The following is a 23,358-nucleotide window of genomic DNA, read 5'->3' as shown; positions in this document are numbered from 1 at the left end:
TCCTGCACTCACACGCATGTCTGATGTGTTTTAATAAAGTTAATATTAGTTAAGGTTATTTTTGGAATTAAATTGCCTACAATAACTGATATAATGATAGATTCATTTAGTGTTTAGACGCTGAATTTTACTTAAAAAAAATAATGCAGGAAATTTGGAGAAAAGAAAAAAAGAAGAGTAGCTACACGAGAAAAAGTCACATTTAATTATAGGCTATATTTCAACATTCGACATAAGAAAGCTGCAACCGTTATGTCCAATCGTTATGTTTCTAGTAGCTGGATGGAAACCCGTTTACCTTGTATGTAGCTTACTTTACTGTCGTCCAACAGACTGGACGAGGATGCTCCCATTGTGCAGCGTGGTTCGTCGCGGCGGTCCCGAGCGGAGGATTCTTCCCGTTAGTCCGATCCGGTTTTGAAGCGCAGCGCCTAGTTTGACTGTCAGACAATGAGGAGCGCAAATAAACTGTGACTCAAGCGTCTCAAACTTCCTCAAACTGCAGCAGCGCCGCCCGCTTATCCTCTCAGCTCTGTCAACATCCGAAGCTCTGGCCATTTTATACAGCATTGTTTTCACGCTTTGTTTGTTTATTGATGTATTTGCAAATATTTTCAATATATCTGAAACACCTTTTTGTATTTTACCGCGGAAAAAAAAGGTATTTTGGAATTTTTTTTGAAAAACAGTATAGGCCTATTAACCGTTTGGTAAGATATGGCATAAAATGGTTCATTCGAAAAATATGAGAATGTCCAAAAGTGCAAAAGGAAGAAAATAAGCATGGGGCGCGTCCTTCTCCGGTTGGAATTACTCATAATTAAAAATAAAAAAATAGCAAGATGCGCGCAAAGAAGACGCAAAGTTTTTACACATGTATTTTGTGTGTTGTTATTCTAAATGAATCCTATTCATTCATTAAGAAAGAAAGGAAAGAAAGAAAGTTATAAAGGAATGTGTAATCCGAAAGGCTTTTGTCATTACTCTACTCCCCCCAGAGTCTCTTTTGGTGTTACTCTCATAAATTATGCACAAAATTGCTAATATATTCTGCTAAATATTAAAGTAAATAAAGTGCTAAAAATTAAATATGCAATACTAAGTTATAATTATGAAATAAGTATGTGATAAAAACTTGTAAATTTGGTCAATTATGACTTACCAAAACAGTGTTGTCTTATGTGCCAGTTTTCAAACACAATAATAAGGGAAAAAAGAAAACATTCTTAGAAATATTGATAAATGTAAAGCAATATTGAATTCCTGGCTACAAAAGGATATAACAATTTTGGGTATAGGGTTTTACTATCCAAGATGGAGAGTAGGCTATCAAGAGCTACCCTGCCTTTTCATTAGAAATTTCGGTTACACTTTACTTGAAGGGGTGTGCATAAGACTGACATGACACCTTCATAATCATGACATGACACCTACATAATCATGACATGACACATGTCATGAATATGAAGGGTTTTTATGCATGTTTATGACAACTGTCATTAAGTGTCATTCGCTCAGTTATGTAATTTTTAATGCAAAGATGACATTGTTTGAGATGTCTTTGTTATGGGCTATGGTTAGGGGTAAGGGTAGGGGTAGGGTTAGGTCAAATAATGTCATATTTGCATTAAAAATGACATAACTAAGCGAATGACACTTAATGACAGTTGTCATAAACATGCATAAAACCTCTTTCATATTCATGACATGTGTCATGTCATGATTATGAAGGTGTCATGTCAGTCTTATGCACACGCCTTCAAGTAAAGTGTTACCGAAATTTCAGATAACATGATCAAGTTATTAAACAAGATAAATTTCAATTTTATTTGGGAAGATAAATGCCATTACATTAGAAATGCTGACATGATTAAGAGAGCCTATTGAAGATGGTGGCATGAATGTCATATTTTTCTGTGATGAATGGTGTATTAAAACTGAAATGGCTGAAGTCCTTTGTTTGTCACAAAGATTCTTTTTGGTTTAGCATCCCGAATGCAATTTTTCAAAAGATTGATTTTCTATTGCATTGTGACTATGATTTATACAAATTACCTGTAAAATTATCTGATTTCCACCAGCAAGTTCTTCGGTACTGGAACCTACACTGTAAAAAATGATTGTGATTTTAACAGTAAAAGACTGTAAAAATTGTACAGTAAAAACCTCTTAATTGGTTAACAGTAAGTTTCCATAATATATTCGGTGAATAAATGTAATTACATTCAAAATAATTTTACAGTAAAATACTGCTAAAAGGTTTTTGGAAGTGAAAAAGAAAAAAGTCATTGTATAATTTACAGTGAAAACCCGTAAATTGACACTCCCAGAATTCCCTGCATGACACGTCATAGTTTGTTTTTTTTGTTGAAATAACATGTTTCTTCTTAGTTTTTTCTTATCAGTTGTGTACATTAGGGTTTAATCTTACATCTAATGTTTATTGCATTATTTCAGTATCATGTGTGTCACCGTGATGGGGTTTAGTGTTAGTGTGAATGATACTGTGCACCTTCTATACATAAGTATTGTCCTCCTTAGCTTGTAGAAAAGCTGTTTGTGATGAGCTTTGGTTCATCAGGTGATTTTCTCAGCACCACCAGTTTTTGTTTTTTTTGGTGGTTATTAGTGCATTAACATAAAACAGATATTAGTACTTCAATATTTTGGTTTATTAACATTACATCAGTTAATGAAATACAGTATTTTATTGTGAATTTAAGTCAAGTCTGTAAAACCTAAAATGTTGCTACCATATTTTTTACGGTAAAGTTCTGGCAACCACAGCTGCCGGTATTTACCGTAAAGGTCACAGATTTTTTTTTACAGTGTATGTTTAAACACAACTTTACACCACATAATACACCTTTGTGGAACAACAGATATATTCTGAGTAATAGGAAATCATTGTTTTTAGGTACTTGGATGGAAAAAGGTATATGGGCAGTAAGTCATTTGATTGATAATTTTGGTAATTTGTTATATTACAATGACTTCTGTGATAAATTAAGTTTCAAGTGCCCAATTAGAGAATACAATAAAGTGCTAAAAGTCATCCCAACACCCTTGAAAACAATGATTCAACAGTTTGAAAACAGATATTAGTACTTCAATATTTTGGTTTATTAACATTACATCAGTTAATGAAATACAGTATTTTATTGTGAATTTAAGTCAAGTCTGTAAAACCTAAAATGTTGCTACCATATTTTTTACGGTAAAGTTCTGGCAACCACAGCTGCCGGTATTTACCGTAAAGGTCACAGATTTTTTTTTACAGTGTATGTTTAAACACAACTTTACACCACATAATACACCTTTGTGGAACAACAGATATATTCTGAGTAATAGGAAATCATTGTTTTTAGGTACTTGGATGGAAAAAGGTATATGGGCAGTAAGTCATTTGATTGATAATTTTGGTAATTTGTTATATTACAATGACTTCTGTGATAAATTAAGTTTCAAGTGCCCAATTAGAGAATACAATAAAGTGCTAAAAGTCATCCCAACACCCTTGAAAACAATGATTCAACAGTTTGTAATGTGTACTCTAACTCTCAATCAGAAATGAGATCACTTTGTATTGAAGGTATTAATTTAAATAGCAAACCGTTTATTAGAAATGTGTTATCTAAACAGTATTATCCTAATCGACTGAAAAGAAAATATGTTCTGCAAGACTTCAGTGAGGATGAGGCGAGAAAAAAAATAAGGAAGTGATATTTATCATACCCAATTCTTCCCAAGGCCAAAGAAGTGACATTTAAAATCTTAAACGACATTTATCCATTCAATTGCTTTTTACATGAGAGATTTAATTGGGAAAACAATTCATGTGGATTTTGCGAGAAAGACATTGAAACGGTAGAACATTTTCTTTCAGTGTGAATTTGTACTTGAATTTTGGCAGTAAAATACTGCTAAAAGGTTTTTGGAAGTGAAAAAGAAAAAAGTCATTGTATAATTTACAGTGAAAACCCGTAAATTGACACTCCCAGAATTCCCTGCATGACACGTCATAGTTTGTTTTTTTTGTTGAAATAACATGTTTCTTCTTAGTTTTTTCTTATCAGTTGTGTACATTAGGGTTTAATCTTACATCTAATGTTTATTGCATTATTTCAGTATCATGTGTGTCACCGTGATGGGGTTTAGTGTTAGTGTGAATGACACTATGCACCTTCTATACATAAGTATTGTCCTCCTTAGCTTGTAGAAAAGCTGTTTGTGATGAGCTTTGGTTCATCAGGTGATTTTCTCAGCACCACCAGTTTTTGTTTTTTTTGGTGGTTATTAGTGCATTAACATAAAACAGATATTAGTACTTCAATATTTTGGTTTATTAACATTACATCAGTTAATGAAATACAGTATTTTATTGTGAATTTAAGTCAAGTCTGTAAAACCTAAAATGTTGCTACCATATTTTTTACGGTAAAGTTCTGGCAACCACAGCTGCCGGTATTTACCGTAAAGGTCACAGATTTTTTTTTACAGTGTATGTTTAAACACAACTTTACACCACATAATACACCTTTGTGGAACAACAGATATATTCTGAGTAATAGGAAATCATTGTTTTTAGGTACTTGGATGGAAAAAGGGATATGGGCAGTAAGTCATTTGATTGATAATTTTGGTAATTTGTTATATTACAATGACTTCTGTGATAAATTAAGTTTCAAGTGCCCAATTAGAGAATACAATGAAGTGCTAAAAGCCATCCCAACACCCTTGAAAACAATGATTCAACAGTTTGTAATGTGTACTCTAACTCTCAATCAGAAATGAGATCACTTTGTAGTGAAGGTATTAATTTAAATAGCCACTTTGTATTGAAGGTATTAATTTAAATAGCAAACCGTTTATTAGAAATGTGTTATCTAAACAGTATTATCCTAATCGACTGAAAAGAAAATATGTTCTGCAAGACTTCAGTGAGGATGAGGCGAGAAAAAAAATAAGGAAGCGATATTTATCATACCCAATTCTTCCCAAGGCCAAAGAAGTGACATTTAAAATCTTAAACGACATTTATCCATTCAATTGCTTTTTACATGAGAGATTTAATTGGGAAAACAATTCATGTGGATTTTGCGAGAAAGACATTGAAACGGTAGAACATTTTCTTTCAGTGTGAATTTGTACTTGAATTTTGGCTTTCATTTCAAAGTTGGATACAATCAAAAGATATATCGCTGCATCCTTTGAATGCGACCTCAATTAAAGTTGTGTGTTTATAAATGAAGGTACGTGTAGGCAGATGCTTTCTGTGTTCATTGACACAAAGAGTTAGAAGTGCCTTTTGGAGCTAATTTTAGCCTGCTAGCTCTGTGACTGCAGGGTTAGACGGATAAATCGCTTATTATATCATATTGATCTTTAAATAAATTAACTAAAACTGCTGCGCGGATGATTATTTAAACGGGGATAGAGTTTAGTGGACTAAATAAAGTGGCATCTTTCAGTTTAAACCAGCGTCAACAGACCATAACATTCCTCAGATGTCAGTTGTCAGAGATGATCATATTGAACCTGACTCTGTTGTCCTTGTCCTAATCAATGATATTTGAAAATTAAGTTTTGTGTAAAAAATACAAAATATTAAATCAAGTATTACTTTTGATTTCAAACGCAAGTATTGTTTTGTTTTGATTTAGTATCTCACCGAAACCTGTAGCTCTTAGAAGATTCTGATATTAGTTCCTGCACATCATGTCAATATTTTTCTTTGGCTGTTTTTCCTCAGAGGTGAAGGACACACAGTGTATAAAGATGACACAAATGATCCAGACGAATGGGGTTCAACCCCTCAGTAAGACCTGGGAGCTTAGTCTCTATGAATTACAGAGAAATTGTAATGTGTACTCTAACTCTCAATCAGAAATGAGATCACTTTGTAGTGAAGGTATTAATTTAAATAGCAAACCGTTTATTAGAAATGTGTTATCTAAACAGTATTATCCTAATCGACTGAAAAGAAAATATGTTCTGCAAGACTTCAGTGAGGATGAGGCGAGAAAAAAAATAAGGAAGTGATATTTATCATACCCAATTCTTCCCAAGGCCAAAGAAGTGACATTTAAAATCTTAAACGACATTTATCCATTCAATTGCTTTTTACATGAGAGATTTAATTGGGAAAACAATTCATGTGGATTTTGCGAGAAAGACATTGAAACGGTAGAACATTTTCTTTCAGTGTGAATTTGTACATGAATTTTCATTTCAAAGTTGGATACAATCAAAAGATATATCGCTGCATCCTTTGAATGCGACCTCAATTAAAGTTGTGTGTTTATAAATGATAAAAAAAATTGAATTTTTGATAAATAACCTGATTGTGTTTGGCAAACACTTTATCCACAGATGTAAATATTTAAAAGTTAAACCCCATTTCACTGGATGGAAGAATGATTTGAAGTTATTTGCAAAATCCCTTCAGTGGATGATGGACAGAAATGCCCTGAAACTTCTTTCTGCTTTGGACTTGTGTAGCCTATGTTATTAGATTAAGACCCTCACCCTTTTTTTCCCTTCTTTGTCTTGTTCTGTTTTTCTTTAAATGCTGTATCAACACGAAAAAGATTTGTGATTGTTCAAATATGCCTTAAATGTTTGTATTTGAATAATGTTTAGAATAATGTTTATTTGACTGGTAATTAGGCCCTATTTTTTATGCCATACATCATATGACTTTTAATTATTTTAATTGTGACTTAATATCTCATAATTTTAAATTAGCATCTAGTATATATATATATATATATATATATATATAAATCCGCCATATTGAGCGCAGCAGAACGCGCTGGCAGGGAGAGAGTGTTCATAACATTGAGATGTAAGTATGTAAACAGCTGCGTTTTTGCGGAAATATGTGCTTTCCGGTTGTCGATGTTGATGTATTCATTAGCGCAAAAGGTATATTATGTCACAATGTTGTCGACAATGTCGTTATAATTGATTTAATGGAGCCTGTAAATACACCATCTGGATTAGCAGAAAGAGTTAGCAGTTAGCTCTACGTTTTCATGACAGCGTAGGAGATAAAACCTTTCCGTCTTATTTTTTTCTCTCCCGTTTATTTTGTTTTGAGGTTTTTAATATCTGTCGGTTGCTGGAGAGCAGGCATAGTCATGCAATAGACACTTGGTACGTGTAGGCAGATGCTTTCTGTGTTCATTGACACAAAGAGTTAGAAGTGCCTTTTGGAGCTAATTTTAGCCTGCTAGCTCTGTGACTGCAGGGTTAGACGGATAAATCGCTTATTATATCATATTGATCTTTAAAAAAATTAACTAAAACTGCTGCGCGGATGATTATTTAAACGGGGATAGAGTTTAGTGGACTAAATAAAGTGGCATCTTTCAGTTTAAACCAGCGTCAACAGACCATAACATTCCTCAGATGTCAGTTGTCAGAGATGATCATATTGAACCTGACTCTGTTGTCCTTGTCCTAATCAATGATATTTGAAAATTAAGTTTTGTGTAAAAAATACAAAATATTAAATCAAGTATTACTTTTGATTTCAAACGCAAGTATTGTTTTGTTTTGATTTAGTATCTCACCGAAACCTGTAGCTCTTAGAAGATTCTGATATTAGTTCCTGCACATCATGTCAATATTTTTCTTTGGCTGTTTTTCCTCAGAGGTGAAGGACACACAGTGTATAAAGATGACACAAATGATCCAGACGAATGGGGTTCAACCCCTCAGTAAGACCTGGGAGCTTAGTCTCTATGAATTACAGAGAAATCCACAGGTAAGAAAATTCATTCACCAGTTATTGTGCACAGTTGGTACGTTCAGGTTTTTCCCAAGTGTCAGAATGACTGTATCTTAGTGAAACCCTGTCAAGAGATGGTTTTGGGATATGTAGTTTAGTTTTAGATCCTCAATGAAGCTTCTCTGGTGTTGTGCTCCTCTAGGAGGCTATCACGGATGGTCTGGAGATCGCTGTGTCCCCGCGCAGCTTGCACAGTGAGCTGATGTGTCCCATCTGCCTGGACATGCTGAAGAACACCATGACTACCAAGGAGTGCCTGCACCGCTTCTGTGCCGACTGCATCATCACTGCGCTCAGATCGGGGTGGGTTTGTGTTATATGTAGGGTTTATGTATTCAGATTTATAATATACTGTATATTTTCTTTGAGACGTGAAAAATACATGATCGTATCACTGGATCGTTTTATGTGAGTGTTTTCCATGTGTTGTATTAAAGCTGCAGTCCGTAACACTTTTTTTTTGTTAAAAATTATCCAAAATATTTTTTTTTAGCAAGTACATAACCAGCCAGCGTTAGAAACTGTCGTCTTACGTTAGCCTGAATAATGTTTTCTAATTTGAGCGGTATTGGTAGGAATTTGCGGGAAATTCGAGCATGCCGCCGCATCATTACGTCACGTCTGTAAACATAAACAAGTTGTCCCGGCTATTAGGCTACATCACATGTGAAGATACTGCAGGTGGCGGATTGTTTATAGCCTTTTCTCACAGCAGTTGGAATAATTAAACTTGTCATTTTGATGGCGGCTTGTAATCCAGAAAGGACTAGGTTTATGAAACGCATGTAAGTGACTGAAATTAGATTATATTCCAGTTTTAAATGTGCATCTGATTGCAGATAGTCTACGTGGGATTACACAAGTTTTGCATTTTAAAGAGAACCAGTTCTAAGGAAGAATAATTCGCTTTTTGGGTTAAACAAATTTCTTTATATGAAATTCGAATGGTATGACAATTAAGATGGTACAGAAATTGAAATCTTCATGTAACACTAATACACACTACATACATGTAGTCATGCAATGCTGATGTTGTTAACATTAACAATTTGAGAACAAAGTATGACGATAATAATAATTTGCCCGATTTGATGTGATATGAGCTAACCGATCGTTAGATTTAATCACCCATGGTAGCGTGATTTATTGTAATGATTTTTTCCTCAGTTGGTCAGAAAAAAAGTGGCAGACTTCTCATACTCCACCCACTCTCTCCCACTTCGCTTCCTGTCATCTCTATACTGTCCTATAATAATAAAGGCAAAAAATGTACATTTTTAATTAAATTAAATCTTTATCCTAATCTTTTTTTCCACCCTAATTTGAGAAGTTTAATTTCAGTTCCATGCCAATTTTAAACTTCTCTGCTTCACAGGAATAAGGAGTGTCCAACATGCAGGAAGAAGCTGGTGTCTAAGCGCTCCCTCCGTCCAGACCCTAACTTTGACGCCCTGATCAGTAAGATCTATCCCAGCAGAGACGAGTACGAAGCCCATCAGGAGAGAGTGTTGGCCCGCATCAGCAAGCACAACAACCCACTTTTACATTGTATGTCAAAATGATTATTTATCAAAACTTTCTTCCGGGATGATCACGTTAAACATCAAACAGGTCGCTAGTCCATCAGAAGTGCTAGCATAGAATTACTAAGAATTACTTAATATTACTAAGGCTATGTTTTTCCACTTTTTAAAAATATTATCATACATATATTAACTTGTAACAATTAAATTGCAATTAAATTTATAAAGGAAAAGGAACTGTGCGCTACATGTCATTTTGCACACATAAGTGTTAAGTTTACAACTGACTCGCTTGTTAAAACGGAAAACCACATTTCCCAGAGTTCATTTAGGCCCATTGAATCCGCCATATTCAGCGCAGCAGAACGCGCTGGCAGGGAGAGAGTGTTCATAACATTGAGATGTAAGTATGTAAACAGCTGCGTTTTTGCGGAAATATGTGCTTTCCGGTTGTCGATGTTGATGTATTCATTAGCGCAAAAGGTATATTATGTCACAATGTTGTCGACAATGTCGTTATAATTGATTTAATGGAGCCTGTAAATACACCATCTGGATTAGCAGAAAGAGTTAGCAGTTAGCTCTACGTTTTCATGACAGCGTAGGAGATAAAACCTTTCCGTCTTATTTTTTTCTCTCCCGTTTATTTTGTTTTGAGGTTTTTAATATCTGTCGGTTGCTGGAGAGCAGGCATAGTCATGCAATAGACACTTGGTACGTGTAGGCAGATGCTTTCTGTGTTCATTGACACAAAGAGTTAGAAGTGCCTTTTGGAGCTAATTTTAGCCTGCTAGCTCTGTGACTGCAGGGTTAGACGGATAAATCGCTTATTATATCATATTGATCTTTAAAAAAATTAACTAAAACTGCTGCGCGGATGATTATTTAAACGGGGATAGAGTTTAGTGGACTAAATAAAGTGGCATCTTTCAGTTTAAACCAGCGTCAACAGACCATAACATTCCTCAGATGTCAGTTGTCAGAGATGATCATATTGAACCTGACTGTGTTGTCCTTGTCCTAATCAATGATATTTGAAAATTAAGTTTTGTGTAAAAAATACAAAATATTAAATCATGTATGACTTTTGATTTCAAACGCAAGTATTGTTTTGTTTTGATTTAGTATCTCACCGAAACCTGTAGCTCTTAGAAGATTCTGATATTAGTTCCTGTACATCATGTCAATATTTTTCTTTGGCTGTTTTTCCTCAGAGGTGAAGGACACACAGTGTATAAAGATGACACAAATGATCCAGACGAATGGGGTTCAACCCCTCAGTAAGACCTGGGAGCTTAGTCTCTATGAATTACAGAGAAATCCACAGGTAAGAAAATTCATTCACCAGTTATTGTGCACAGTTGGTACGTTCAGGTTTTTCCCAAGTGTCAGAATGACTGTATCTTAGTGAAACCCTGTCAAGAGATGGTTTTGGGATATGTAGTTTAGTTTTAGATCCTCAATGAAGCTTCTCTGGTGTTGTGCTCCTCTAGGAGGCTATCACGGATGGTCTGGAGATCGCTGTGTCCCCGCGCAGCTTGCACAGTGAGCTGATGTGTCCCATCTGCCTGGACATGCTGAAGAACACCATGACTACCAAGGAGTGCCTGCACCGCTTCTGTGCCGACTGCATCATCACTGCGCTCAGATCGGGGTGGGTTTGTGTTATATGTAGGGTTTATGTATTCAGATTTATAATATACTGTATATTTTCTTTGAGACGTGAAAAATACATGATCGTATCACTGGATCGTTTTATGTGAGTGTTTTCCATGTGTTGTATTAAAGCTGCAGTCCGTAACACTTTTTTTTTGTTAAAAATTATCCAAAATATATTTTTTTAGCAAGTACATAACCAGCCAGCGTTAGAAACTGTCGTCTTACGTTAGCCTGAATAATGTTTTCTAATTTGAGCGGTACTGGTAGGAATTTGCGGGAAATTCGAGCATGCCGCCGCATCATTACGTCACGTCTGTAAACATAAACAAGTTGTCCCGGCTATAAGGCTACATCACATGTGAAGATACTGCAGGTGGCGGATTGTTTATAGCCTTTTCTCACAGCAGTTGGAATAATTAAACTTGTCATTTTGATGGCGGCTTGTAATCCAGAAAGGACTAGGTTTATGAAACGCATGTAAGTGACTGAAATTAGATTATATTCCAGTTTTAAATGTGCATCTGATTGCAGATAGTCTACGTGGGATTACACAAGTTTTGCATTTTAAAGAGAACCAGTTCTAAGGAAGAATAATTCGCTTTTTGGGTTAAACAAATTTCTTTATATGAAATTCGAATGGTATGACAATTAAGATGGTACAGAAATTGAAATCTTCATGTAACACTAATACACACTACATACATGTAGTCATGCAATGCTGATGTTGTTAACATTAACAATTTGAGAACAAAGTATGACGATAATAATAATTTGCCCGATTTGATGTGATATGAGCTAACCGATCGTTAGATTTAATCACCCATGGTAGCGTGATTTATTGTAATGATTTTTTCCTCAGTTGGTCAGAAAAAAAGTGGCAGACTTCTCATACTCCACCCACTCTCTCCCACTTCGCTTCCTGTCATCTCTATACTGTCCTATAATAATAAAGGCAAAAAATGTACATTTTTAATTAAATTAAATCTTTATCCTAATCTTTTTTTCCACCCTAATTTGAGAAGTTTAATTTCAGTTCCATGCCAATTTTAAACTTCTCTGCTTCACAGGAATAAGGAGTGTCCAACATGCAGGAAGAAGCTGGTGTCTAAGCGCTCCCTCCGTCCAGACCCTAACTTTGACGCCCTGATCAGTAAGATCTATCCCAGCAGAGACGAGTACGAAGCCCATCAGGAGAGAGTGTTGGCCCGCATCAGCAAGCACAACAACCCACAGGTGTTGAGTCACAGTATTGAGGAGGGCCTAAAAATCCAGGCCATGAACAGGTTAGATGTCTGATATTAATCCATGTGGGAATTTTTTTTTTCACATTTATGTTTGTGAATTTTAATTTTAGTTGTTATGTTTATAGTGTTATCTCTTATCTATGGCTGTCATGTGCTCAAATTAGTTGCAACTTGACAGGATATTACATTTTTACTCTATTGGAAGATATCTTTCTTTTTTCATTTTTGTCACTTTTTGTGGCCAGAATTTTAATTTTGCTGTTTTGTTTTTTTTGTTACTTTGTTCCCACCGTTCTACCACCGGGGGTGCTGTAGACTGCAGCGGGGGAAGAAGCACCAAATTGAAAATGGCAGCGGGGCAGAGGACAATGGGGACAGTTCACATTGCAGCAATGCATCAGTGCACAGTAACCAAGAGGCCGGACCCAGCATCAAACGAACCAAAACCTCAGACGATTCGGGACTGGACATGGACAATGCCACAGAGAACGGAGGAGGAGACATGGCACTGGACGGGGCCAGCGAGATTGAGCTGGTGTTCCGCCCTCACCCGACGCTGATGGAGAAAGAAGACGCCGCACAGACAAGGTGAGCCAGTTCTGTTTTCATTTGTTTTGCTTAACTAATTTATCATAATTTTAGCTATATGCTTTAAACGAGTTTAATTTTTTTTATTTAGTCTAAATTTAAATGTGGTGAATTTGTTATCAGGTACATTAAGACTTCGGGGAACGCCACAGTGGACCACCTCTCCAAATACTTGGCTGTCAGATTGGCTTTGGAGGAACTGCGCAAGAACGGAGAGGCAAGCCCCATCAACGTAGAGGCAGCCAGCGAAAAACAGTACACCATCTACATCCCTACAGCAAACAACCAGTTCACAGTAAGTTTGGTACCACTTCATCTAGGGCTGCACAATATGGTCAAACAATCATATTCTATCATTTGGACTAGGATTGCGATATGATAAATATTTAACATCTCATACTTCTACTTAGATGTCACATCAAATTCCCTTTCAAGGAAAGTCTGTTCACTCGGTGGCCATATTTGCAACACCCCCAGGCAGCTCAAACAAGACCAAGTCCTATCTAAATGAATGGGGGAATCCTGAAATCTGCTTGCTGAAGTCACAATTAAATTACATATTTCAAATTAGCAACAAACTGTGAAATGAACTGCCCCATGAATGTTGTTTCTTATGCTCAAATAGCGTTAAAAAAGCATATTTTTCAGGCTAGACAGGCCAATGCACATGCGCAGTTAGAACACGCTTATGACTGTGCGCATGCACATTGGCTGGTCTAGCCTCAGGTTTCTATAGGAACTGGAGCTTTTAACGGCCGCTGCAGTGATGCAATGACTTTACCAATCAGCGATTGGCTCTTTCATTTAGAAAGCGGGACTATTCTGCCATAATGCGCTTTGCGGTTTCTCCCATTCATAAGTATATGAGTGAACCGTCATTGTATTTCTATAGTCTTTGGTCACACGTTCATCAAGCTCGTCAATTTTGCATTGCTTTCAAGCCATAAATACTTGGATCACTTGTCAAAAGAAGGAAAACTAAAGTTGTGACATCACAAACAAACTCCTATTCTTATAAACTGTCAAAAATGCTTTTCTTCAATATGACCGGGTCCATTTTCCGTCACAGGTCTTGAATGGCTCTTTCTCTCTGGAGCTGGTGAGCGAGAAGTACTGGAAAGTCAACAAGCCCATGGAGTTGTACTTTGCCCCAACGAAGGAGCACAAATAAATCCAGTGAGACATGAGTGTCTGAGCTGACCCAGGAAAGACTGATGGATCATCCTCTCTTCTCTCTCCCTGTTTCTTTCTGTCTTTCTCTCTCTGTTCCTCCTCATCTGGAGTATACTAGTCTCTGGAGCCTCAGCTCCTCAATAACTGGGGCTGCTATGATTTTTTTTTTTTATTGTCTTTTTGTATGGGAACGAGACCAGGGTTGATCATTGGGAATGGGGTGGGAGGGCCATGGAAGTCAAACCAGTGTGGATTCTTTTTTTTTTCTCCCCCTTTCAGTTGACAATCATTTCAATTTTTTTTTTTTTTTTTTTTTTTGAGTAAAGAGGACTCAGACGTTGCCTTCAACAAGCCAAAATTTTAGTCTACAAAATGGATAATGCATCCGTAACACCATGAGGAAATCACACTGAGTGCTTCATGAGACTGTCAGAAGGTGGCTTTTGTAGCCAATGGTGCTGTCCTTTAATATCAGACTTGACCAATGATGTTCGCAGAGCTGTAAGAGATTTTAAATGCATTTTCAGACACACCATTCCTGTAGCAGCAACATTCGTTCACTAACATGACTGCATCTTGCCACTGTGTACCAGTACAATGTGATGGCTTAGTTCACATGACGCTGTCATGTCACTAGTCTGTACTACTCTGTTGGTCGACAGATGTTTCGGGGATTGTACATATCACTTTATAGAATAACTACCTGGAAAATGTATATTGTCACCATTGCTACAGTTATTACAGTACTGTTTCAAAAAACATAAGTTGTACATTTGGACCCAGTTTTTAATAGTTTCATAGATGCTTCATCTAAGACTTTTTAGAGCATGAAGTACTTTTAGTTTGACATCCTTGGCATACATTTGAGTTCAATGTTGTTGTTTGGGGAAAAAAAATTTATCCAGCGTTCTTTGTTTGGAAAATAAAAAAAATGTATGCAAATTCTGGTGTTGCACTTTGTGTCATGCCACACTGCTTTTTCAAAAAAGTAAAGTATAGTGGAGTAGCAACAACACACTTCCAGCAGATGGGGCTAGTGCTTCAGGTCATTTAAGGCTATGGTCAATAATCCAATAGAAAAGTAAAGGAATATTATAATAATGGTTGTCATGGTGTAAAGACATACCACAATATAAATAAGTGATTATCTTTAAAAAAAAAAAAGTTTACAAATAGTTTGTACCGTAAGAAAGACCAATTTTTTTATTTTGGCCAGTACAATAAACATAATTATTTCATATTCTGAGTGGTAATCAATAAATGGCCAATAATACAATTTGATAACATATTGTCTAAACAAAAAAAAGACTAAAGGCAGAAATCAGTGAATTTAGGCATCACAACATTATAAAGTACAGCATGAAAATGGATATTTTTGAGATTCACAAGGATTACATTTTACCACTGTTTTATTAGGGTCTTAAAGATTAAGTGATGATAGAATAGGTAGTCTGAACGTAAAGATAGAGGACATAAAAAATTACAATAGTTGTTTTATTGTAATACAATAATAGTTTTTATTGTGCTTTCGTTGATGAGCAAAAGAAAGAGAAAAAAACATAAAAAATCTTACAGACCCCAAACTGTTGAATGTTATAGTGTATGTCATGTATTTATATATATATATAAAAAATGAATATTGGCCAATTACTGGTATGGTATCACAATATTGTGCAACCCTACTGTTACATATCAAGGTCTCACATTCATAATCGCCTGTACTCTCAGACAAAAACGTACAAAGCTGTCACTTGGACCTTAAAGGTACATATTAGTACTTTACCGTTTTTCTGAATTGCTAAAACCATCCCTCATTTTTTCAAAACCTTAAAGACAAATCCAAATACTCAAAACTAAATTCACGAAACCTCTGACTCTTCCATCAAAATCAAACAATCACTGCAAAACCATTTCACTTTCACTCAAAATCAAGCGGTGCTCTCAGATCACACACACATGAGTCAATAAAATAAACACTACGGAGCATTCATTAGACACTACAGAGAACAGAGAAAAATGGAGAACACAGCATCCAGAACATTACAAACAAAAGAATATTGTATTGAGTAAACACTTTTGCAATTCTGTAAAAAAGTATAGTAATTGCAATCAATACAAAGAATAGTATTGTGCTGAATATTGAATATAGTACTGAATGTTTGTATATATTCAGCACTTGGATACTGCAAAGATACTGCAGTCTTAACTACAAAGGCCAAAAAGGTCAAATAAAACTCTAAATTAATAGCATGTAACAGTACACTCAAATACTGTAAGTTGTGCAATTGTAAAATCAGGGTCAAGGAGAGATTCATTCTGTCTCAGCGTCATATCTTTGTGCTTGGGTCCGACCTGAGAAAAACCCCACTGGTGTGACAAATCCAGCCTTGATAACACTCTCTAAACCTTACTCTTTCTCTCCTCATCCTCCACTTCTTACATGTACTCTTCCTCCTCTCCTTCTCAGATTGTTTCCATCTATTGTTCGTATCATCATTCAGTCACCTGTGCCACTTGTGCACTCTGAGCTGAATCATTAGAAACAAGTGTGAACAATTTTGAATCGTGTGTAAACTTGCTTTAGTTGTGCGTTTAACTTTTGCCGCTTGTGTTTAGCATTTTGCAGCACAAATGCATCACAGTGTGATAAGTGTTTAAGTGAATGAGAATGTGTTTAGAGTTTTGCAAAAAGAGCCTAACTGCCTGAACGTGTTTAAGGTTTAGCAGAAAGTGTGCTTTATTCGACAAATTGGTTTAAGTTAGTGAGAATTTGGTTCAGAGAATAGGGTTTAGTGTTTGAGCAATTCAGAAAAACTGTAACATTAACTAAGATCAATAAATGCATTTGAAGTATTGTTCATTGTTAGTTCGTGTGAACTAATGTAGTTAACTAATATATACAAATGTAAAGTATTACCGTTTAAAGTACCTGAAAGCCATACTCAAGTAAAAGTACAGATATCTTTCCAGAAAATGACTTTGGTAGAAGTTGAAGTCACCGTTTAGAATATTACTTGAGTAAAAGTCTTAAAGTATGTGATATTTATTGTACTTCAGTATGATAAGTATTTTTAAAATCTTAAACGTACTTAAGTATTGAAAGTAAAAGTACACGTAAATGCAAAATGTAAAAAAAGAAGCAAATAAATGTATATTTAAAAAAATGGTCATACAGAGCTTGAGTAGCAAGATTTTGTTCAGTTTGAACTCTTTCTTTCCATTTTTGGGTAAGAATAAGAAGCACTTCATCCGGTACTTAGTGTCTTTCATTCCAACATAAGAAATCATTTCTGGAATCTGCATCTGAAATGGCATTAAGCCTACAGTTTAATGTACCTCAGAGGGGACATGGGTGCATTTAAACTGCAGTTACAGATGAATAAATAGGCCTAAATAGGCCTAATGTTTTGTTTTAACATAATAATACTGAATACTGACATTTGAAATAATTTAAAACATGAAGAAAATAGTGGAAATGTGAAATTAAAACCGCCAGTAGGTGGCAGCAAGTGACTGTTAATGAGTCAGTCATTGAGATTCAACCGATTCATTCAAACGACTGATTCATTCAGCATTCGACTGTGTTAATGAGTGAATCACTGAATCATTTTTATCAACCGATTCGTTCAAAAAGCTGATTCATTCAATAAGTAAACACCGTCCATTGCTCAGAGACACCAAACAGTGCTGTGTAATCTTTGTTTGCAACTATATTCGTTGGCAAAATTGAGCAAAAACAAGCAATATTACCTCTCAAATGTAAGTCACTTATTGCTTTACTGAACGTGTATAAAATTATTATTAAATGTAAGAAAAACAGTACTCTTTGAGTGATATAGATTAAGTTAACTATATTAAATTATATAAATATAAAAAGCACACAGAAGCATTTTTGCAGCCCATAATTTATAATGCCTGGAATTTTGAGTTTAAATAGCCGAATAAATCAACGCGCGTGCAATCTGTGTGTGATTTGGTGATATAGCCTACTTGATAATGTCAGATTACAACAACACTTTACATCATTACAACAACACTTACCATATTATCGAGGAGATATACTGTACAGATATATAGTTCTTCTGACTATTTTGTAGTAAGTAACGAATATGCTTCGGGGAAATGTATCGGAGTAAAAGTATACATTTTAATTAGGAAATGTAGTGGAGTAAAAGTAAAAGTTGGCTGAAATATAAAAACGCAAGTAAAGTACAGATACTCCCAAAAAATACTTAAGTACTGTAACGAAGTATTATTACTTTACTTTATGTAAATGTATGTAGCCTTTATCTTTTATTCTTGTATCTTGTAGCATAAGCTTTTGAGACTGTGATATTTCCAAATAGGCCTATATTAATATGGCCTGGGGTGACCTGCGAGTCATTTTTATGTCAAGAAGAGCAAGTCAGGCCATGCAGTGTTGCCAACTTAGCAATTTTGTTGCTAGATTTAGCAACTTTTCAGACTACCATAGCAACTTTTTCTTCCAAAAGCACCTAGCAACAAATTTAGCTATTTTTCAAAATGTATTTGGCAACATTTAGCAAAATTTGATAAGTGACTCGAACGATAAAAAAGGCATTTCCATCTAAATTACACAAAAAGAGGAAACCAAAGGTGCCTAGCAGTACACAATTCACATGAATTAAGTTGGCTGCTATTAGCTTAGTTTAATAATAATAATAATAATAATTGAATAATTGTTCATTTATGATACACCTTGTTAGTAGCTTGTACTTGAGATTGTTGATCAGTTGATCAAGAAAAATATCTAGAAAAATGAAAAATGTAGTAATTTTCAAGGACATTATCCATAACCCGAAAATACAATGCGTAATTTAAAATGTAGGTAAAAAAAACGTGTAAATAATAATAATGGAAAATTCCTTCATATTAATAGATTTTGCCCTATTTTTACAGACTTTTCTTAGCGTGTAGCATACGAACTACTAATACACTGCTTAAATCTATAATTGTTCAGTACTAGCTAATAAAAATAAACTTAAATTGTAATTGTTAAAAAATGTGAAAGTGTTAAATAATGCAATGTTGTATTTAAAATTAGTTATTTATATTTTAATATTATATTATGCATTTATATTATTTTATAAACATCTAAATTAACATATTTACTTTTTTTTTTTTTGCTGAGATTTGATGCAGTGACACAATTTTGCATCGTGATTATGCAATGACGTCACCGCGCAATGACATCTCGTCATTTAGCAACTTTTAGCAACAAATCAATCTTCCTTTAGCAACTTCCCCTGAAAATGAGTTGGCAACACTGAGGCCATGTGTAGTTCATGTACAGTCAGAGATTGGATGTCTGTGTTGGGCCTTACATGTCCGTTCTGCATAGTTTGATATGCGTCCATTCATAATGGATTTTACAGTCTCACAGCGAGGAGGCAGTTTGATGCCGCCTGCCTCTCGATGGTTTGCAGATGGCAACATTAAGCAGATATTCCCTGGCAGTCATGACTAGGGACCTTATTTCAACTGCTTTCTCTCAGTGTAAGTGTGTGTTCGGAGAGCTGGATGAGAACATTGTTGGGCTTTTTCCACACGCACTGCGCTACATGGTGTTGTTTGACTTCTTAAATCAGAGGAACGCAGTGTTCGCTACAGATCACATGACAGCCTGAAGCCAGTTCTCAAGCAGATCATGCAGCACACGTACACAAAGTCCTTTTACAGAAATCAGAGAGCTTAGCTTTACGTCGTGCCGCTGTGTAGATGTGATTTATGACGTACTTACACAAATATGGCATATTTTCTAGCATGGCGTGATGAATTTTGTCCTAATGTGACCTTTATGTTTTTTTTGACCTGCTACTTTGAGATTCAAAGGAAAGTATTGGTTGTTTGAGTCATGCGCCATAAAAAGAAAATTACTTAACCCTGTACCGCACGCATTATGATAGAAAAATATTTGGCTTTTTTTCTTTTCTAAGAATGGCTTAACTTGAAGTGCTGTAAAAAAAAAATTTTTTTTTATATTATTTTAAGGTACTTTATGATATGTTGCCATAGTGTTGCCATCTAACTTAGAAGAAGTGTAAGTTTACTATGCTCTCCAACACTTTCTTGCTTTGTTTAGGGGGTGATGGAAACTCTTCACCAAATCTGAGAGCCTGGGCACTATGCCACCATTTGGGACAATTGTTGGTGTGCTGTTGCTACATGGTGTTGTTTGACTTCTTAAATCAGAGGAACGCAGTGTTCGCTACAGATCACATGACAGCCTGAAGCCAGTTCTCAAGCAGATCATGCAGCACACGTACACAAAGTCCTTTTACAGAAATCAGAGAGCTTATCTTTACGTCGTGCCGCTGTGTAGATGTGATTTATGACGTACTTACACAAATATGGCATATTTTCTAGCATGGCGTGATGAATTTTGTCCTAATGTGACCTTTATGTTTTTTTTGACCTGCTACTTTGAGATTCAAAGGAAAGTATTGGTTGTTTGAGTCATGCGTCATAAAAAGAAAATTACTTAACCCTGTACCGCACGCATTATGATAGAAAAATATTTGGCTTTTTTTCTTTTCTAAGAATGGCTTAACTTGAAGTGCTGTAAAAAAAAAATTTTTTTTTATATTATTTTAAGGTACTTTATGATATGTTGCCATAGTGTTGCCATCTAACTTAGAAGAAGTGTAAGTTTACTTATAGTTCCTATTTTTCCTCAGAAATGTTGTTTGTGTTGATTCAATTGGTGCTATTATAAGCTTTAACACAATACTTACTGTATAATTGACACCTTATACATACTGTCCAACAACTTGTGCTTTTATTTATTCCATTCTTTTTTGCTGAATAATGATTTATAATTTTTTTATTTCATTACATTTTTCATGAATATTATTTAAATTACAAATTTATACAGTTAAAACAAATATAATACTGTATATCATGTTTCATAAAACATTGACATAAAACCAAAAACATTGCAGTTCATGAAAATTCAGCATTAAGCAATCTTATGAGAGGAAGACTATGAACATGAACCCCCCATCCCCCCCAATATTCCTTGAAAGATCCCCATTTTATGAATGAAACTTTAAAAAGCAGTTTTTTTCATCTGCAGGAAGAACCAGTTCTGCCCTTTTCTTCATTACCTTACCATAGAATATGAATATGAATCTTAATATATGTAGGTCTATTGTATGTCCATGAAGGAAAGTGTTCTTTTAGAGCAATAATCATGTTAGTTGTGAATAATGATATGGACATCCATTAGAACAAATGTTCTTCACCGCCACTCTGTGGACTTTCTGCACAGTTAGAAATGAGTCCCAGAAGGATTTTTTTCACCCATGGGGTGTGGATGCTTAACAGCTTGAGCAAAGAGGATTCATCTGAACTGAAACCACACGCTGCATAATGAGATGTCTTCTGGGACTAGCACTGTCATGCTACATAACCAACTCAAGTATTTCTAAATAAAAGACTTTCTGACCCTCAATTTCTTTGTTAAATTAAAAAAAAAAAAAAAACATTCTGAACATCATGTTCCTGTGTTGTGGTATGATCTTTGCCATTCTCTTAGCGTTAAGGCACTTTCACGCCAAGAACAATAACTGCTAACTATAACGATGACTATATTAGTGTATTTATTGTAAGCATGCGCTTACATATTGTAATTATGTCGTCTGTCGCTTTAAATGCTCAAGCTCTGATTGGCTGTCAATGTTTTTATTGTTTATCAGCTGGACAAAAATAATTTTGAGTCATACCAAAATATAGCTACTCTGTATCCTTATCATTTTGCCTGTGATGTGGACCGGATTATTAAAACCTTTTAGTTAATAGTTATCCCTGACAGCACATGTACATCACAGAGACGTCTATTTGACGTCTGCATTACATCTGCAAGACATATTTTTTTAAAGTGTTTGCTCATAAGCAATACGTCTCTAGGATGTTTCCTATCAGATGTCAAATAGACGTGTTTATGATTTAGAATGTTTGATTGAATCAGAGGTTGGTACACAGCAGATGCTTTCCAGATGAAGCGATCTTTAACAGACATCTTGCAGACGTATGTGTGCATCTGGGATCATACTTGGTGTGAACCAACCTCGAGACAGTTATGTCGTCTGCTGCTTTAATATGCTCAAGCTCTTTAAAATCCGGTGGATTGTGTTCGGCTTTTATAGTTGTGGCGTGGACTTTGCTGTATTCTTTTAGAATAAAGGTGTATTCACAACAAGACTATTAGAACGGATGATAATGATCTATTTATCATAAGTACATGCAGCATGTCATCTGTTGCTTTAAATGCATGATATTTGATTGGCTGTCAATGTTTTTATCCCTCATTAGCTGGAAACAAAGAAAGTGTTTGCAATATAGTTCCTCTGTGGTGATATTGTTTTACTGGACTTTCCTATTCTCAGAATTAGAAGGATTATTAAAACGTTTTAGTTATCAGTATAGTTATAACTCTTGGTGTTGACAGTCCTTTAGAACAATTACTAAAACTTTATACTTTCATTTATTGTTACTGCATTGGTGTAAACGGACCTTAAGATGCTTTGTCGAGCTAAAAGAAGTTCTCCAGACCCTGCGCTTAAACAGGTGAAGTTTTAATCTGGTGCTCATGGAGCCATGCTGAAAAAACAGCAAGACGCAGCACAAAGCACGAAGATGTGTATGTAGTGCATATTTACACAGAACACGTTCTATGTCAAATGTATAAACAAGTAATCCAGCTGGGGGATATTTTCTGCCTGCTTCCCTCTTCCTCCGTCCAGCACTGTGCCCAGCTTCCGTTAGCGCTGGCAGTGCAAGCGTGCAAACTTCTTAAAGATTGTGGACACTTTGGAGTGTTTCAAGCTCTTGGTGCATAAAGAAGATCTGTAAAGTTGCAATGACTAAAGTCTCAAATCCAAAGCGATATTCTTTATAAAAGTTAAGAGTCAACCACACCTACCTAAAACGGCTTGTTCTAACACACCCCCACATATCTACGTCACGATGTGGTAAGATTTGCATAATGCCACCCAAATGTTCACGCAAAGAAAGAAGGCGTAACTTTTATTCTCGCTGTAGTATTGTTGTTGCCAATGCCGCCATGTTGTGAAGACGCTGTGTGTTTAGTTGTGAAAGCGAAACTACTTTGTTTGGGCTTCCAAAAGAGGACGATATCCGCTTTGTCATGCCTGGAGCTGATCTGTGCTGGTCGCTGAGGAAATACATCAACTTCGCGCTGTGGATCGCCGGATCGGCTTTCACCGTGGACGAAGCGGAGTCCAGCCTGGGGTTGTCACATGTGGTTGCCGCAAGCCCGCCGGACACTCTTTTGTCGAATCCGCAGGCCTCCGCTCACTCAAGGCTGCCGTTTGTGACGCTGTGTTTCGTTGTC

General features: G+C 35.7%; 3 protein-coding genes across 4 annotated transcripts in view; 2 read left to right on the top strand and 1 right to left on the bottom strand.

The window, feature by feature from the left end:
• LOC107564706 (protein Niban-like) overlaps positions 1–485 on the bottom strand; it is a 29,640-nt gene extending 29,155 nt beyond the window's left edge. Inside the window, exon 1 of the mRNA XM_016249842.1 lies at positions 299–485. Coding sequence (XP_016105328.1) covers positions 299–353 — 55 coding nt within the window. The 5' untranslated portion in view covers positions 354–485. The remainder of the gene's footprint in view (positions 1–298) is intronic.
• A 6,367-nt stretch (positions 486–6,852) lies between these two features.
• LOC107564720 (E3 ubiquitin-protein ligase RING2-like) lies at positions 6,853–9,357 on the top strand. Its single transcript, XM_016249868.1, has 4 exons — positions 6,853–6,927; positions 7,659–7,771; positions 7,938–8,098; positions 9,171–9,357. Exons 1-4 carry the CDS (start codon positions 6,882–6,884, stop codon positions 9,355–9,357), a joined length of 507 nt encoding a protein of 168 aa, XP_016105354.1. The 5' UTR covers positions 6,853–6,881.
• Positions 9,358–9,649: 292 nt separating this feature from the next.
• Positions 9,650–14,909, top strand: rnf2 (ring finger protein 2). 2 transcript variants are annotated; one of them, XM_016249840.1, is made up of 7 exons: positions 9,650–9,721; positions 10,533–10,645; positions 10,812–10,972; positions 12,045–12,260; positions 12,537–12,809; positions 12,933–13,104; positions 13,879–14,909. In XM_016249840.1, exons 2-7 carry the CDS (start codon positions 10,559–10,561, stop codon positions 13,978–13,980), a joined length of 1,011 nt encoding a protein of 336 aa, XP_016105326.1. In that variant the 5' UTR covers positions 9,650–9,721; positions 10,533–10,558; the 3' UTR covers positions 13,981–14,909. The 2 variants fall into 2 exon arrangements, with proteins under 2 accessions (XP_016105326.1, XP_016105325.1); XM_016249839.1 differs by lacking the exon at positions 9,650–9,721 and adding an exon at positions 9,727–9,801.
• The last annotated feature ends 8,449 nt before the right edge of the window (positions 14,910–23,358 follow it).

The sequence above is a fragment of the Sinocyclocheilus grahami genome, unplaced genomic scaffold, assembly GCF_001515645.1.
Source record: "Sinocyclocheilus grahami isolate Dianchi unplaced genomic scaffold, SAMN03320097.WGS_v1.1 scaffold957.1, whole genome shotgun sequence".
In the NCBI taxonomy this organism is placed as follows: Eukaryota; Metazoa; Chordata; class Actinopteri; order Cypriniformes; family Cyprinidae; genus Sinocyclocheilus; species Sinocyclocheilus grahami.
This window is presented reverse-complemented; position numbering and strand designations above follow the sequence as displayed.